Source organism: Lytechinus variegatus, chromosome 5, assembly GCF_018143015.1.
Source record: "Lytechinus variegatus isolate NC3 chromosome 5, Lvar_3.0, whole genome shotgun sequence".
Lineage (NCBI taxonomy): Eukaryota > Metazoa > Echinodermata > Echinoidea > Temnopleuroida > Toxopneustidae > Lytechinus > Lytechinus variegatus.
In genome coordinates this window covers 26,679,949-26,699,657 of record NC_054744.1, presented here as the reverse complement: position 1 = coordinate 26,699,657, position 19,709 = coordinate 26,679,949, and the positions used below count along the sequence as shown (strand labels likewise).

The window sequence follows — 19,709 nt, the reverse complement described above, 5'->3', positions numbered from 1 at the left end:
GGATGCATATGCTCTCACGCTGGCAATCCGTTCCAAGGACCCCCGTTTTCACAAACATTTGTCGTTCCGAGGACCCTCCTTTTTACAATAAGCCCGCTCCAAGGCCCCCCTTTTTTGTCTCGCCCGTGGCACACCCCCACCACCTTTTTGGTCGAGGTATACACATAACATGTACATAGGCCATCGTTCGCACGTTGCCGTCTAATAAAACCAAAAGGAAAGTAGTGGCAGCAAACTGAAGATTTCTTGAGAAAGTTTTTTTTTTTATCAAGGTCAATTCCCTCCATAATTATGATGTCGACAGTAATAATAGACCCTGATGTGGTTAATTTACATTTAAATTTAACTCTGTGAAATCATGAAATCTATAAAGCTGAAAAACGATCACTTCACATAGCACATATGGGACAGTGTAGTATCATTGCTTGGAAAAGGACCTGACATCTTGCTGGAATGCTTGTTTTGTCAATTTTTACCACAATTACACATTTTCTACCAGAAATTAAAATCATTTGGTTAAGATATTTTTAATACATTGGGTTCTTTACATGGGATTCTGTTCGAAGTGATTGTCAGATCAGTTATCCGCCTAAGAGTAATGCGGATAATTCAATGAAAATTGCATTCACAAACTTGGAAAATTCACACTATTTTTTTAGGAGTGCCCGACTTGAAAAAGGCGGATAATTGTAATGGCAACTGCACACGCCCCCTCTGATGGGGTTGTGTTGGAAAAGGGTGACCTTTTGTGACTGCACCATGGCAATTGTCCGCATTACTTTGGAAATGCGTTCACAAAGCCTAAATCTAGTCCCGATGCTGCTATAATGCGGATAATTGCAGCATTGAAATGATGCGAATGTGAAAAAATAGCGTGATATTTTGTATGTGAAATATGGAGTTGTTTAGAAGGATGTTCATGCCAAGCTAGTAAAGCCTGAAGAATTTAAATGCAAACACATCAACAAACCCTCTAAAAGCAATTTGTGTTTATGTGTGACACATCGTCAATATTGACTTTTAGATTCTTGAGTGAATGTTTTGACATCCTCAATAAAGGCTGAGCTAGATGATAACCGTTTTTTACAACTACATGTAGCATGGTCTGAATACAGTGTATGAAATACATTCCTGAGGGCAATGGGCAACTTCATTCTTATGAAACTACCCTTTGAATTTCTGTTATGGCCCCAAGATCTGCCAAAATTAAAATCAATAATCTATATACAACAAAGTATTGAGAGACTATGTATGCAGCATTGCTTTTTTGAGCAAAAATAGTAGCCCTTGAACATAAAGAAGCCCCCAAAATTGTGGAAAAATAATATCCCCTAAAAATACAAATTATTCCTACTGTGCATTGCTCGTTTAGGTATCACTAATCTTTTTATCGTAGGAATATTAATTTTACCAGAATCCCCCCATTAAAAAATGCAACTGGATGTACGTGTATGATCAAAAGAATTTGAAAGAATATATGAAACACAGGAAAGTTTGAAGACAGCAAAAAAGCATCATATAATTATTTTGTCTTGATGAAGGTAGCCTATTCGATATGCGTCGGGCTATTTGGCAAACTACGGACAGGCGAGGGCTCAGCCAGAGAACCTATCTTCACTGGTTATTTACCTTGTTCCGTTCGTAGAAATTCTACGAACCCCTAACTAAGCTTCAATATAAATATTCATAACTGTCCGCGAATACGGACAATAGGCGACGAGGCTTGAATGTGACGTAGACTGCGATGATATTTGATTGATTAAAAAATACAGTTGATCACCATGCATGTACATGTATAAGGGTTATCTCATGAATAATGCACAATAAAAAGTATGTCACGCATATGATAACCATATATGCATATTTGATGACTTAACCAGTGATGATAGGCGCTTGGGCTTCGCCTTCGCCCGTCATTATGCTTCGCGCGACCATAAACTTGCCCACTATAGCCCGGCGCATATCAGATAGGCTATGAAGAAGGTTGTGCCAACATTCCCAATACTTTTGGACAGTATTAATCACAACATAGTCTCCCACGAATTAAAAGGTCACGTTCACTCCAACATCAAGTTGATTTATGAAAAGCAGAAAAGTCATACAACACTCGGGCTTATTAATCCAAGAGCCATGGCCTGTTGATACCCCTATTGCCCTTGAAAAAAAATATTTTGTGCCCCAACTTTTCTTATTTGTGCTCCATGGAACTATGACCTTTCTCTTCAATAAACAAAATTAAATATAAGACTTGTTACAATGAAAATTTCATCAAAATTTATTGTACTGAATGGCATTTCGTAGTTCATTAATTTTTCACATAATGGCAAAAACATGTAGGAGATTTCATGTAAAAGACGTTGAAATATTGATTCTGTTATAAAAAGAATGCATGTACATGTACTGGTGTAATTGGACTGTCCGCATATTGAAAGAAGAAGGTGAACTTGCATGTCACTTCACAAAGTTGCCAAATATGAATCTGATAGGTCACAACTTCAATGAAATTAATAACTTAAAATCATTTTGACAAAATTTGCGCAAATCTTCCACTAACGTACATGTACATGTTGATCACTACGATTACATGACTTTTGAAGATTACTAGAATTATGGCTTTGATTGACTCAAATTGGAGAAAACTCTCTTTATATTGGAAAGTTTATGAAAGGTTGCCTTGTTCCAAGTACCGGTATAAAAAAAAGCATGAGCTTTTCATTTTGAATACATCATCTCCTGAGTATTATAGTGTAATGTACGACTTTGAATCTTTGACACTGGCCCGTATTCTGAAGTCAGGTTTAACTTAGACCATGGTCTAACTCTGTGCTAAAATTATGGGAAGCCAAAGTTGTCAAAATTTGTATGAAGTTGTATGTTTCTTATGTTGTCTTTCTTGATCAATCGATGTTGGAGACAATCATTTATTTATACTTCCAACACAATTATGAATGATTTCAGAGCCAAATGAGCTGCAATAGTATATTACTGTTAGTGATTTATGTAACAATTGACTATCCATACTTAAACCGCAACTTTAAACCTAAGTTTAAGCTAAACGGGGCTTCAGAATATGAACAGATTAGTTGAGTAAAGATTTCTGCTCTTTATCATCATCTGTACTGTAGTTTGTATACAATCATGCTTTTTTTCAACCCCTGGAATCCTTGATTCTGTTTGACACCAAATTTTATTGTACATGACTCAATGTACATGTACTACAGTACCAGCAAAAATGACATTTTACCTTTCGGCTTTGCTGTGAAATCTATTTATGTAGGTCAAATAAATTATAATCACATATTGCGGTATCACAAAAATTGAAAACAATTTACACATAGGGTTTACTTTGTCATTTGGACGTGAACATGTGCATTTATGTATATGTTTTTACAAGAGCCCTGAATAGATATGTAGCTCTTTGTTGTATCACAATTGAGCCAAATTATCCTTAAAAAATTGTGATTACCTTTGAGCTATACAGTGCGTATCAAAAAAAAGTTTACACTTAGAAAAAAATCCTGTAAAATTATATATTTGTAATATCCTGATGATTTTTCCACATTTTAGCATTGGTACAGATCAATTTAAGCAAATGACGATATAACTGTCGAAAAATATTTCCGCTTGAGTGAGCACCACTTACTTTTGAAAAGTTGGTGAAAAATGATTTGCGCAGAACTTTGAAATAGTTATGCGAATAAAAGTAGACCTTAATCATGAAGAACACTTGGAATTTAGCTATTAAAATTGATTTTAAGATATCTTTTACCTTTTTAAACTTGTTTCCTTGCCCAAAACACTTCAAAGAGTGCATTGCGCCCCACCCCACACCCCCACACACCGAGTCCATCATGACGATATTTGCTTTACACTGAGCTGTTATTGTTAATCATTGCCAAGCTTGGGAAAAGTGTGGAGAAACAAGTATTAAATGAAAAATGAAATGTAAAGCCACTTTAAATGATAAAAACTTAGTGAAAAGTGCTGGAGATGGCTGATATAAACTTTTGTTCAGATTCAGTTATGTCCTCAGATCCAGCTGGCACAAAAAGGGTAAAGGTTGTGCTTACTAAGTGTTAAAATTTCAAATTTGGGCGGCAAAATTGTTACAAAATGCTTGAATGTATCTGTTTTATTTCAATTGGCTAAAAGTGCTAGGGAAATTTATGAGAAATGCTTCGCAGGGTAAGTTTGATTTCGCCCTTTCCCCTTGACACAGCGTGAAAACAAGCATTTCTGCGCAAACAGATTTCTGCGAGCTTTACAAAAATGGACAGTGCTCACTCAAGTGTAACATTCTGTCAAAACTTTTACTTTCATTGGATAGATGAGACCCAAACCCATAATTATATGTGAAAAAATTACCCACATATTGCATATTTTTTAATTCCCAGGGCTTTTTCAAAGTTGAAACTTTTTTTTTGATACGCACTGTATATAGATTAATATTTTTTGAATACTCGGTAACTATCTTATAGATAATGATGGAACCCTACATTTATGTACCTTTATTATGAAAAACCAATTAAAATACTGTGATGTCAAAGGATTGTTGTGTTTTCAAATATTAGAGGCTGACTATTATACATGGATGGGGGTTATTAGGGAAGTCCAGACATGAATCTGCGAGAGCAAGACACACACATGGGCAGTGCGGGATTAAGGCGGGGGCACAAGGGGTGCATGGACCCCCCACTATATTGTGAGAATTGGCCATTGAACATGAATGTAGCTAAATCTGTTAAATAAATTGTTATCTGCCTGCACCCCCTCTATATTTCAAATTTGCTATTTGCCCCGCCTCCCCCCTATTTCAAACTCCTGTACCCGTCACTGTGTGGGGGTAAATCCTTCCTTTAATTTTGTCCATTCTAGCTTGATATAGCCATTGGCTTATCAAGGAAAAGCAGCAATAGGTGCTGATATTTCTCATTCCTTTTGTGCTCCTTGAGGATGGTGTCCCTAGATACTCTATGCCATTGGTTTATTTCATTCATGGTGCCACAGTATGTTACCCTGCAATATACAACTCTTTTTGCCTTCTTTAAAGAGAAATGCCAGTAGTTGCAGTAAACACTGATTTCATGAGAAAGTCTGTAAAACCAGGCTTAATTGTCAGTATATCATCGAGGATCCAGATCTGATACAGTTACATAAACTGAACTTTGGGAAATCTTGAAATCTACGCTGAAAAATGTTCACACTGAAGATCACCAACACAGATAAGCGCATGTGGGACAGTATATTATTATTGCTTTGAATGTCGTGCCCGACGCTTGACCTGAATCCTGTGCTTATTTGCTAATTTCTCAGCAATTACACAATTTCTTCCAGAATCCTTTGGCACATATTTCTTATTTATACAAACAGACACTTTGGTGGTCATTTCATTGGATTCTGTACGAACTCATTTTGATATCGTTACCAAAACTGGCATTTACCTTTAATAGTGAGCAGGCACATACATGTACCATTGTTTTTTGCTTAGTGCATGATACAGAGTCTGAAGTTGAAGATTAATTTCACTCTTGCCTGAAAACCTCAGTAGCTACTGATACCTTCAAATATCCGTAAACATAAGCCACAACAAATTGGTGCATTTCATGTTTTCTTTCCTTTTATTGACCACAATCTTCAGTCACCGGGATTGTCATCATTTCCTTCCTTTATTCAGTGATAACACTCGTTAGAGAAAACTGAAATTGTTTATTTCACAACATACTTTCACCTTTGTTTGTGTACAAATTGTCTTTTTTTTCAGAAATCAGAGCTCCCAATATAATGTATTTAATTTCAACTTTCTCATTTATTCAAATTCTTGGCTTCAATATAAAATGAATTCAATTCCAAAGGGATTCGGTACAGAGTACTGCAAGTGGAGGAATAGAGAAGTAGGGAAGGAGGTGGAGCTGTGAATGCAAGATAAGGTGGTTTCAGACCGCCTCGAAGTTCGCCAGTTCCAGGTATTCTCTGATCGGGAAATTTACCCCGATCAGAAAATACCTGGTATTTTGGTAATGTGAAAGCAAACTACGCGTAATTTCCCCGAAAGAAAATACCCGCTAAATAGTAGGTACTTGGTGAAATTACGAGAACTTTCGTGGGGATTTTTCCAAGGTCGCTGGTATTTTGGCGATGTGAAAGCAAATTACGGGAACTTTTAGCCCAGCGTGTCATTGGGCGCGGCGGCGTGGGTGGCTGCTGGGCTAGTGATTTTGAATCTCGCGCCTTGCCTGCTTATCAGACCATACTGCGCATGCTCGTAACTTCGGGAACTTATCCCGAAGGATGTGTTTCGGGGCGGTATGAATGCAGGAATAATTAACGGGTATTTTTTAGCCTTAAAAAGTTCTCGTAATTTAACGGGGATTCTTGTGATCGAGGTGGTTTGAAACCACCTGTTTCATGCCTAATTCTTCACAAGACAAGAGCCAAGTTTGGGGTCTGGCAAGGTGTATAGGGGGGGGAGAAGAGATGTAGGATGGAAGGAGTGGGAGGGGGAGGAAGGAAGAGGGGAAGAAAGAAGGAAGTTAAGGTGAGAGAGAAAAGGTGAAGGAAGGAAGGATGGGACTCAAGAGGGAATGTGATGTGCTTTTCACAATGCATATATTTTCTTTAACCCTGCGAAATTGGTGGGGGGAGGGGTCTTAGCCCCATCAATATCCTGGGGTTTAGCTTTATAGCCCTCTTTGGTTTCACACTACGCCATTAACAGAAGTCGAAATTGCACGTTAATCAGGCTCTGTCTGGCAAAATCATTAATATTCATGGGCTGTGTGATAGTCTGGGGTTAAGGCGTTATACCCCGGCTAAGCAAATAATATGGGGTTAAGAAAAACAGTGTGAAAACAAAAAAAAAGATAGTATGTGGTTAAGGATATTCAGGGGTTAAGGATAAAATGGAGTTAAGGAAATGCAGTGTGAAAAGCATATGAGAGAGAGACAAGGGGGGGGGGTGGGGAGAGGCAGGCGGAGAAACTCATAAGTTGCATGTTTTTAAATGCAGAATTATGTGCTTGTTCCTATTCAGATTTTACAATGCATGTATGTAGAATAAACTTTGCTGCAAATAACGTTTAGAGTTCTAATAAAGGATATTCCCGACAACTGTAAACTTGCCAAAGCTTGCCTTACATGTAAGACATAATACAGTAGGTAATGTGAATAGCTTATTACTTGATCCCTAGGAAAGAGAATCACCAATCAATTTTAGAGCTTATGTAACACTACAGAGTGACAATCTATGACAGATAAAGCTTTATGACTCCATAATTACATCCTTTCAATGAACAGACTGACCCCAATGCATTGACCTCACTCTCACACTATAGAGGTCCCCCAACTCTTTTACCCCTTTCATACTGCGCTTTTCCTCTGTGAACTTTGCCAGCGAAGTAGAAAGTGCCCGTATGAAAGGTACACAGGAAAACTTCCCTGGTAAAACCGGGTCTGCACTTTGACCCGCGCGAGCAAATTGCCCGCTGACTTTCCTTGGGGAAGAGATGTCAGTGCGATAGGGTACATATATTTCTTCACCAGGAATAATTGAAGAGACCAGTTTGAAGGGGCTGTACTTCCACTCATTTATTGTACATAAATTGAATTAATTCCTTCAAAAATTTTCAAGACAAAACCTGAAAATCCTGTTTGCTTTTTGCTCATCCATGACTTTTGTACAGCATTATCAATATCTCATTGCACTTTCTTCTTTATTCTTTGGCAAGATAATCAATCTTCTTTTGCTGTCAACCCAGCAGAAATTTCTTGAATGTGTTGGTGCCAGTTTGAATCAAAGTAAAGGTGTGTTTATGCGAGGACAGAATCAGCGATTTCAAACGTCGATTCAAAACGCCGATCGTAAACGTGGTTCTGGGAGTGCTGTTTATGCTTCACTTTTCAGAGCAAATCATGATCTCCAGCTGGCTTTGCATCGTAAAGCGAGGTCAAATTGGGCGCGCCTTTTTTCGAAAGTTTTTTTTTCCCGATTGTTGTTATTACGTAGAGATAACATGGAGCAATACGACTGTATTTGCCCGCGGATTTTCATCTCACCGGAAGCATGTACCAAATGACGTCATTTAAACACGTTCTGTTTATGCTTCCCCAGAAAGCCTGATTCTGGTCAAACGACGTTTACAAACGCACCTTTTTGTGAGTTTACGATCGGCGTTTTGAAACAGCGTTTAAATGAAAGTAAGCATGGACACAACCGTGTTTTGGACTAATCACGTTTGGAAACGCTGATTCTGGCCTGAAAAGTGGAAGCATAAACACGGCCTAAATTGGCCAAAGTTACATGTGGCCTTATATAGCATCATTGCCAACTTCTCTAGATTGAAATATGTTACAAGATTATTTGGTTTTGAGTCAAGTCAGTTTTGGGATGCAAGTCAAGTGAAGACACTGGAGTCCCATTACAAAATCTAACAGGATTGAGTCAATGATATGATCTACAGTAGTTGATATTCATGCCACGAGTCATTGACATATCCCTACTGAATAACCATATTTATCAGGTTTTCTGAAAGAATTTCCTGTTTTTAACAGTAGCTTTCACTTGAAACAATACATTGTATGTGCATTGAAAATAATTTTGTTTTCTGTATTTCCTCTTATCTACAGGAGACAAGGCTTCCTTTGTCCCGCAGTACATGGGTGTAGATTTTAGAGGAGAGGCAGTCACGTTCAAGGCGACGACGCAAGGTGTGTTGACGACACTCTCTCACTGTATTGACCTTATGAAGCAGAGGGAGGAGCAATGGCAGAAACGATTAGAAAAGGTTGGTGTCCCTCAGAGTGCAATCATAAAGAGAATGATGCCACACGTAAAGTATTTTGCACTAGTTTAAAGTCGAATGCGAGCACAAGCAGTCAAACAACCTTTTCGAATTTTAGAATCCTTTTGCACCTGAACATATGGAAGAAACTGTTTGAGAGTTTGTGATATGATTAACCAATGGAAAACTTTTTCTCCTATATACCACTCCATTTTTTTCCCCAGAATGCTTCAGTAGAGGATATAAGGTACTTTATTATTGAATGCTTACCAGTCAGTAGTCCGGGGGGGGGGGGGGGGCAGTCAAATGTATTGCTGTACACATGCGTGACCAAATTATTTCCAAACACCCCCTAAATAAGTTTTTCTCTGTGTGCAAAATAACCCCCTAAACAAGTTTTAAAAACGCTTTATTTACACATTTTGGCCCCTAAAGTTTTGTCTTGGGCCGGAACACTTTTCAGAAACGAGGAGGGAAAAGCCCGGGGTAAAAGCTTTGGGAAAAACATACATGTACCATAGACACATTTTGCTAGTCTTGAAAAAAAAAATACCCTAAGTACGTTTGACCCCGCGATTAACCATTGACCAGTCTTTCAAAACCACCTTTTCGGGGTGGGGGGGGGGGAATCTGTGTTTTTGATACCCTTATAACGAGTTTACATGCGGCCTGCAGCTAAAACTGAAAAACACCCCTTTAAACATTTTTTTTTTGGTCATGCATGTGTACAGCAATATACATGTATTTGACAGGCCCCCTGGGTCAATGTTCACACAATGGAGTAGCACATAATATTCAATACAAAGCACTTTGTTTTTATGCACCAGTATCCCTTTCCATAAAATGTATGAATTCAAAAATGTGATAATGTCCAAAGTTCATGAAATCAGGATGTGTCATTGGCTGGTAAAATATAGTTTTATAAGAACAGTGGCTCAATCGCAGTTGTCTAGGGAACCACAGAAAAAGATCGTGGGAAGTATTGTCATCCGACAAGTTGTCGGATGACCTTCCTTGGTTATGATTGACTGAAAAACACAGGTTTCTAAATGTTCAATGGTGACTGTCAAATAAAACAGACTCTGTCTGAGAAAATAGCCAACATCCCTTTCATAAGGTGCACTGCTATGCCACACTTGATCACAGAGGCATCTTAGCTCATCGCATCTTTCCCCTTGCCTTGCTGTTCTGACTGTTCAGTGGTGACTGTCAGATCAAACAGACTGTCTGAGAAAACAGCCAACATTCTTTTCAAAAGGTGCACCCCTATGCCACACTTGATCACAGAGGCATCTTTAATAGCTCATCGCATCTTTCCCCTTGCCTTGCTGTTCTGACTGTTCAATGGTGACTGTCAGATCAAACAGACTTTGTCTGAGAAAACAGCCAACATTCCTTTCAAAAGGTGCACCCCTATGCCACACTTGATCACAGAGGCATCTAAGCTCGTCGCATCTTTCCCCTTGCCTTTCTGTTTCAGCATAGACAACTTGATTCTTGGGAGCGTTTCATCAACATTTTTGTCCAACAAGTTGTCAGATCTGACAACTTTCCTTGATTTTGATTGGCTGAGAAGCACTTTTATTTTAGTACCTGTTTGATAAAATTGGATTTTATGAGACATAAATCGTCTCATAAGTCCTTTCATGAAACGCTGCCCTGGACCTTGCAGAATCAGAGAAAACCAGCAAAACTCACTTTTTGTTTTTAATAAAGCTACCTTGATGATAAAGAGGCATTCACAGTGCATTCCTTGACTGAATATATAGCGCTTAATATTGCTGATAATTCATTCATCATCTTTAAACAAAAACACCATGATCCAATTGTGTTTTGGATCAAGCCTCCAACCTCCACAAAGTTCCTTGATAAATAAGAAATCATGTATGATGTGATTCAGGTAGAAAGGAATAGTTGCTCTGAATACGAACAAAGTAAGCATGCCATGAGGTTTTATTTTCCAAGCTGTGGAAGTACATACACCCATGTGTGCTTATCTGTTTGGCCATTATCAGCATTCTCTATTGTATCTAGTTTTCATTAATTCATACTGTGTCAATACTTGCTGCATTATAGACCTGGATCTGTGATGATGCGTAAATTGAATTTATATCAAAGGTATTGCTCACTGCAAATATTTGAATTTTAAAGTATTTTACAATTACAATTTGAATTTTGAGAATCATTTTTAAAAATGCTTCAACTTTTTTTTTTAAATCCGAACGCAGGAGCAAGACAGGAGAAAGAGAGCTGTAGAGGCGTACAAACAGGTCCTTGCAGAACGCAAACACCAAGCCAGGATAGGGGGCCCTGATTACGAGGTGAGATCTGTGAGGTCTTATTATTGTTTGTTACCGCTTGGTCTCTACCAAATGATATAATTGTCAGATGGTACGCCAGTCTTATTTTATTCATTGGCCCAAATTCACAAAGGTGGTTTTTAAGTCTGTGGTTTAAACTTATTACTTATTTCATGCAGATTTCATGCATTCATTATTCTTCATCAATAGTTTTTATATTGAAAGATAATCCATAATGAATGTACACTTTGTCACAGAAAAATTGATTAACGCTTGTTGCAATGGTATTAACATCATCGTTGATTGATTTTCATGAAAAGTAGACGCAAGCTATAACATGAATAATGTCAGCTGTAACAAATATGTGTAGCATCAAAGGACTCGATCTCAATGTACATGATAAATTAAAAGGGTAGTTCACTCTGACAAAAAGTTGATTGTAAAAATAGCAGAAAAAATAATTAAAAATATTGGTGAAGGTTTGAGAAAAATCTATCAAAGAATAAAAAAGTTATTAGAATTTTGATTTTTAGATTTGTGACGTCATTTGCGAGCAGCTTTCCAACATATTGAATGGTAAAAAAATCATTGAAATGTCGTTTTCTCAAAAAATTGCAAATGGTTTTTTACTGTACCTTCAGTATATCAATAGACAAATTTTTTCACACCAGTTTCTAAAATGAAAACAAAAATAAGTCATCACGAACCATTAAAAAATTAAAATATATGCATCTTATAATACATATGGGGCAGCTGCTTGTTTATGATGTCACAAATCCAAAACTTAAAATTCTAATAGCTTACTTGATATTTAATGGATTTTCCTCAAATCCTCACCAATAATTTTAATTATTTTTCTGCTATTATTTATCAACTTTATTAACTTATTAACTTTATTAATAAATGTATCTCTTATTCCCATAAGACTGATGTAAAGATACCCAAGTTCCAGTAGTCCGCAAGTTAAACATTGGGTCCTTTTTATCTTACCAGTAATAATGACGGAATCTGCAAGAAACTTGTTTGCAAAGGAAAAGAAAAAAAAAATTTAAATCTTAAGTACAAAGTTTGATTGATGAATCAATTTCAGCTACAAAAAGAAATCATTATTCTTATTTCAAGAAAAACCCAGCAATCATGATTTTTGAAATAATTGCATCACTTGGGACCTAAAATTGACTTACAATTGATCGCAAAGTTCTCGCGATGTGCCTTTAGAACTCTAAACACCATCTTTTTCTTTTCTTGTAACATATTGATATTAAAACAAGTTGACAATTACTTATGATTTTATTTATAGGGAAACTATAGATTACAAGCTCTGCTTTTTAAATAGTTCGCCCTTCATATTCTCATCTTATTGATATATCTGTCTCCAATCCAAACATTCAATTGTATAACATTTTGTCTGTTTTTTTTAATGAATTATGGTGATGTATTGTATTATATTATTATCAATGATTTACTGTCTTTTCTTGTACAATGTATTTGATATTTTATGAGATATATGAAAAATAAACCAAACTGAAACTGAAATCTATCATTATTAACTCTCAGTAATTCCCAGTATATTCCCTGTGATTCAGTAGCTAATCTTAACCCTTTCACCACCAAAATCTTTTCATTCTCATTTACTTGATACAGGAATTATCAAGTTCTGCTTCATCTGTCAGTCATACTGGCTGTATTAATTACTCATGTATTCCAGTCATCACGCTTAATCCCTTTCAATGGAGTCATATTCTAAGCTACTTTGTTACATTGATTTGCTTTAAAGGTTTTTTTTTACCTTCTCTTTTCCTCTGCATTTACAGGAAGGGCCCCACAGTATCATGAAAGAAGAGGAGTTCTTTGATGCCATCGAAGCTGCCTTAGACATCCATGATGAACAGGACTCGGAGAGAAACACAGTGAGTTGTGTGTTCAAGATAAGCTATTGCAATGAGATCCAATTTTGGAAGAAACTTTCTCAAGTAGATTGGCATTGCTGATTAAAATGCATCTGGTCTTAGAATTTAGAATTGCCAAAATTATCAGAAAAAATTTCATTTTAGGATCATTTGTGCTGCACACCAAAATGCATGTATGGGATTACAGATAGTTCAGTGCAACTATTTATTCCAGTTGTTTTTATGGTGATGTTTAAATAATTAGAGAGTTATCCTGGGGAGCGGATCTTTTTGCTGTAATGTTATTCCTGTTTGGTTGTTTGATGAGAATTTAAAAGCTCACAATTAGTTGTCTCCTCTCCCAGAATGTGAGTTTAATTTTAAATAGTTGCTGAAGAAGTGTATTAAAACATTGACACATCTTGATGATGAGGTCTGGAGGATACCTTCAATGCACATGAACCTGTAGGGTTTAGCACAACATGCTCTTGAGTAGAAATTGCACTATGTGCTATGTCAAATTAGTGTTAATACTATCAGTATCATCACCTGATTATCACCAAATTTGATAGATCAAACGAAAAAAAAAACATGGATGGAATGTATCCTCTACTCATGCTCTTTGTGCAGGCATGAGCTAAGAGCATGAACCATGTGATATATGTAATCATGCTATGATTCGAATGTCTTCTGTGTTAGGCTTTGATTTTCTTAACCCTAATTCTCCCGGGGGGGGGGTCATAATGGCCCCCCCCTCAACAATTTTCGCGATATATCTGCTCCGCGAAATTTTTTCACCTCGCAGCTCACTGACTTTTTACATTCACAAATTTTGAGACCAAAGTTGTGACGCCCGGGTACGCGGTTACGACATTACGCAACATTATGCAAGTGCATGTCAGACCCAAAATTGCTCATGTACAAATCCAATGCAAATTGCGTATTTAGCCAAAATTCATAAATGTATCATTACTTTTACTGATTAAACTTAATTAATTTTGCCTTGTTTATGATCAGAATTATGTCTGGAACAATTTCCATTGAAAAATAATAAAAAACAAAAAGTAAAAAAACAAAGAAATACATAAGAAATTCATAAAACAATAAAATACATAAGAAATTTATTTCCAAACCAAAGTTTTTTTGAATTACGATTGTTAAGAATGCTACAAAGAAAATTTTTACAAAAAATTAGCATTCTAGGAGCTTTATTTAGTGAATTAGAGCAAACAGTATGATTTATGCATAAATTAGCATAATTAATTCATATGAAATAAAATCTCATTATTTTGGAAAATTTTACCATACAGCCTTGTAGATTACATCGCACACTACCAGTATGCAAATTTTTGCGTCGCTCGCGCGATCGGCAGCCGAGATCTTAAGGGGGGGCCATAATGGCCCCCCCCCGGGAATGACAATCAAAATACCCTGGGAGATAAGAAGCAACACATTCATTTGTTAGTCAGCCCCATATTCTCATACCAGATGAGTAAACTTCATAAATGAACATTCATTAATTGTATAACTTAGCTAATATTATTTAGCTGTGCAAAGCTAAGTGCTGTGGATTCCTGACCCCAAAATGCCTGCTGTAAAATCATAATGACTGATGGGTAATTTAGGCTGTTGGTTTCACGGTGGGGCTCCCAAATTAGGAATAGGATCTTGATGAGGGTTACGTGTGGGTTTAGATGTCACTTTGGATGTTGTGAGACGTAGGACAATTTGTAAAATGTAATATATTCAATATTAAGCATTGGAAAAAGTTAACCAAAGTCATGATAAAAAAGGTCTTTTTTTTCTTTTTTAAATTGAATTGAGAGGATCTGTTGCACTCTATAAGGGGATTCACTTGAACATTTGCAATAAAAGAATGAACTCTCAGAAAATGAATTTCCAAATCATATCTTATAAAAATAGCGGGGATAGGGTAGGGATTTGTATCTGATAAAAAATCTGAAAAAAAGGAAAGTTGAGTGCTTTTCATTTGATGATAATATAATATAACCAATTGATGATCCTTAGTGAATTTTCTGCTTCTGATTCTTAGGTGAGAGATAATCCAGATACGTTGTATGCCAGGACGATATGTGCAGACAAGCCTCCAGCAGAACACAAACTATCACAGCAGGTAGGTTCACTTGGTACCAGAATGGCCATTCCCTTGGACCAAAGACCACCTCCAAGAACCACCATCCTGGATGAAACCTACTCTGAAAGACTTCCACAGACATTCCATATCCCATCCCCTCAACAAATCTGTGCAATATGATTGTGCACATAATCTGTGGGTATGAGTTGGCAGAAAAAATATTGACGAAATGGGAGACATTTTTGCTACCTGGCTACAAAAAGCTGTTCATCGTTCCTATTCTGTTAAAAGTAGCACAAACTTTGATGCCATATCTTTTCTCAGCACAATTGTGAACAGTGATGTTATTTGATATATAAACTTTCTTCCTTAAAAAACCAAGTAAGTTTGGTAATTCCTTCATGAAAAGTTTAACAACTATCTTGCTGTTGGATTTTTCAGACAACGACTGAGGTGATTGTTCAGGTATGAGGTTGCGGCACTAGCAGATTGACAGGTGAAGAGGATTGTACCTTGCTGATAAATTGTCTTGGTCCATGCCATGATTCGTAGAATTTCCAGACTACTTTTGATGTGTATTGACTCTGATCCAATGAGTGAATTTATTGTTGTTTCTCACACCAATCCTACTCTTTACTACAATGAGAGAGCATTGGCTCAGTCGGTAACGCGTCGAACCAAAGATCGTGGGTTCGAGTCCACCCCAGTCGGATGACTGAAGTCAGTGCGTTTGTGTAAACGTCTCTCCCATGTCTCATAGATGCAGGCTATTTCACAATGGAAAACACTCCGTCCCTCGATAGGACGTATAATGGAGGTCCCGTGTAGAGGAGAGTCACCACGTTTGCACGTTAAGAACCCACTGCACTATTCGTCTATCAATATTATACCCCTTTCATAAACCCAATTATGCGGCAAATAGCAGCATAATTTGGTCGTAAAATTGGAGGAGGACCAGAGTTATCCGCATTATTTTGATGCTGCTATTATCCGCATAATAGCATCATGGCAGCGGATAATTGCCATGGTGCGGTCACAAGGTCACCCTTTTCCAACACAACCGCATCGGAGGGGGCCGTGTGCAGTTGTCATGACGATTATCCACCTTTTTCAGGACGGGCGCTCGTAAAAATAGTGGAGATTATTTTCGGAGTTTGTGAATGCAATTTTTATTGAATTATCCGCATTACTCTTAGGCGGCTAATTGGAGGATGGGTTTATGAAAAAGGGTATTAGTGATTTCTAGGGCTTTCAATTTGCTAGTGCTGCAAACTCATCTTTGGCTAATTACTGAAGTTGCTGTCTGAAGAAGCTTACAGCAACATAGTAGGCACAAGTCTCTAGAGGCAATCATCTTTTCTTGTTTATTGTGCAAAGAAGAAATTTCATTGTAATATTCACCCAGACAGAGGAACCTCTCCAATGCAATTATTTTTCATCCGAAATGTGATGGGATAAAAGCAGGATACCATATCTGACCCCCCCCCCCAAGAAAAGGAAGATACAGGGTTTTTTTGTGGGCATTTTTTAATGTCGAATAGACCTTATGAATTGACATTCAAAAGAAAATTTAGGATTTGGATTCATATGAATGTACAGTTACTTTTCAGAGTAAAAATGGGTGAAATGACTCAACAATTATCTCTTCTGATACTCTGCCTTGAGAATAAAGAGCATTTAACAACCTAAAAATAGGGATGTAAATGATAAACTTCACATTTATATGCTTGCTAAAAACAACAAAAGTTGATATACAAGATCATATTTCATCTTAGCCACTGTCAACAAAATTGACAATGAAAATCGGAGTTGGCATCTAAAAACATTTTCATGTGCAGGGCCCCCTCGTTGACCCATGTTTAATTCACTGATGGGGGTACCCCGGGTTAACAAACCCCCCAAGATAAAAAAAAAAATATATAAATAGCATTTTGCAGTCCTGGATAAACTTGTGGGTAACTAATATTTTTTTAAAAAATAGCCCAGGTTTAATATAATGATTCATATGTGCTTGGTCTGAAAAGAAGTTGGTGTGATTCCCAGATATCTAAACCAAGTTTGTCTGATATCATTTAGTCTGAATTTACATTTGGTGCAATTACTGAAACTAATGGTAATTTTCTCTATTGAGCTAATGGCCAATTTGTAACTTGGTAATCATTATGTCATCTGTTGTTTATTTGCTGTACTTCAATTCATATGGACTATTTGGTGTAAAACCAAGTAGGTGTTAGACAAAATGATCATTAGGCAATAGTGGCAAAAAGATCACAAAGTGTTAATAGAAAGTGGACTGTTTATGAAAGAAATTGAATAAGACCAAAACCAGACTTAATCACAAGGCTTTAGACAAAATCGGAAAGTACTATAGATGTGCTTCTACTCGAAGTGAAATATATTCACAGACAAATATTCTTTTAATGCTTAACCTTAAAAAGACTGGACAATTTCGACACCTAAGCAGACTGGAGGGGGCTGAATCAGCCCCCCTTATGATCTAGACGATCTATCGTGCGTTCACGATAAAAATCGCATGCGCATTGCCCATGGCATAATCTTTAAAAATTGTACAATTGAATTCTTCGAAAAATATAATTTCTAATTTATGTGCAAACTCAAAACTTTGCTCTGATTAACTAAATAAGGCCCCTAAAATGCTGAACTAGCCCCTCCCCCCAGTCTTGTTAGGGTTAAAGCTAGACTCAAGTAATCACGGAAAATGATTATTTCAGCAGTCTTTAAAATCAAGGTTAATTGTGACCACATCATTGTGAATCTAGATCTAATATATTACATAAATCTGCATTTTTCAACTCGTGAGAAAACAGTGAGCACACTTAAAATCGCTCACACAAATAAGCACGTATAGGACCGTGTATTATTATTACTTAGAAAAAGGCCTGACAGCTGGAAGGAAGGCATGCTTACTTTGCAAACTTCTTAGCTTTTACAATTTTTCTATCAGAATTATTTAGCAAGTAATTTTAAGATCATGAAATTAGTTTTTCAGATGAAGATGGTTGAATGGTTCTCAGCCATAGTCATGTGACTGATAGACGCCTCCTGTATATAAACCCAGATTTACGCTGTACAAGTACACTCACAGTGTTGTCACTCATCCCGTTACCCAACCTTGTTGTGCAGATTCTACAATTATCTGCCATTTGGCTTTTACCTCTGGACACATGCCGTTTATGCACATTTTTTTGAAGAGGAAGGAAAATGTATTTTGTGATGTCTTAAGTAAATTATGCCATTTCAACTGTTGATTTGATTTTTCAGTGCAATGAGAAGGTGGAAGAGAATATCAAGTATGCATTTTCAAACATTGAGAGTACATGGGATCTGATACACCAAGAGGGCGAGATGAAGGTAAGTGGTTTGATCATTCATTTTATCCCCTTTTGGGGGAAATATTTTGATTTGATGAGCATTTGGAAAGGGTTCAGGATCTGGAAGTGGTTTCGGCGAGAGGAAGAGGGAGAATTCATTCAAGGATGTGGTGAGGGATGTGCACTTGTTCGTATGGACAAGGATGCAGGGGCAGGGAGAAATAAAGAAGGATGCAGGGAGTGTAAGGAATGGGAGGAAGGAGGAAGATGGGAGGAAGGAGAGAGAGAGATGGGGGGAGGGAGGAAGTGGAAGAAAGGAAATGGAGGAAAGGAGGGGGGAAGTATTTTTCATTCGGTATTGAATGAATTATAATGATGATGATTGATTGGTGGGGATTTTTTACCTGATTGCTAAGAAAGCATGAATGCTTGTAAGCAAGCAACCAGAGGACCGCAGCTTAAGGTCCTCTCCGAAGGACCTGGTAATGAGGATTAATGCCTTACCAAAGGGCATTAGCGCACCAAGTGGGAATTGAACCCGGGTCACTGGAATACGAATCCCCCGCTCTACCGACTGAGCTATCGCGCCTCATGATGATGATGATGATGATGATGGTGATGATGGTGATGATGATGATGATGATAATGATAATTATATAGGGTTCTGCTCTGCTAGATATGATACTTCATGCATTCTACAACCAGTACTAACATCCATACTAACACAGTACTCTAGCACTTCAAGAAACCATTATTTATTGGGTATTCATTTTACCAACATTCATTTCTCATTTTACATTTTTGATGTGCATATCAATCCTGGTAAGATTACATCATTACCTCCTCATTTACATTGTGGAGGAGCTGTGGTGTAGTGGTTCGGACTCTCGACTTGTAAACAGAGGGTCGTGTGTTTGAATCCCACCACGGTCTGGCGTCCTTTGGCAAGGCGTGCGTCCTCCTTTTGCCACTCTCGACCCAGGTGCTAAATGGGTACCCGGTAGGATGTAAAAGTCATTGTAGCTTGTCCAGTACTGTGTGTAGTTTACTTGCGACTGACTGGAATACTCCCAAGGGAGTGGAGGATGTGCATACATTGTGTGTGGTAATGACTGATTGAATCCGATGACAGGGGTAATAATATATCTGTAAAGCCCTTAGACACATGTCGTTTCAATGTACATGTATTAAGCGCTATATAAAGCGGATTATTATAATCATTATTACATTATTTGTAAAAAGCATATCTATATCATTTAGGCTCTGCCTCTCTGTAGTATTGTAACCCCCCCCCTCAAAAAAAAAAAAAATAAGTA

General features: G+C 37.3%; 1 protein-coding gene across 1 annotated transcript in view; it reads left to right on the top strand.

Annotated features, from left to right (window-relative positions):
* LOC121415836 (ceramide transfer protein-like) overlaps positions 1-18,774 on the top strand; it is a 32,242-nt gene extending 13,468 nt beyond the window's left edge. The window contains exons 5-9 of the mRNA XM_041609192.1: positions 8,623-8,780; positions 11,006-11,098; positions 12,892-12,987; positions 15,020-15,100; positions 18,344-18,774. Coding sequence (XP_041465126.1) covers positions 8,623-8,780; positions 11,006-11,098; positions 12,892-12,987; positions 15,020-15,100; positions 18,344-18,766 — 851 coding nt within the window. The 3' untranslated portion in view covers positions 18,767-18,774. The remainder of the gene's footprint in view (positions 1-8,622; positions 8,781-11,005; positions 11,099-12,891; positions 12,988-15,019; positions 15,101-18,343) is intronic.
* Positions 18,775-19,709: the final 935 nt, after the last annotated feature.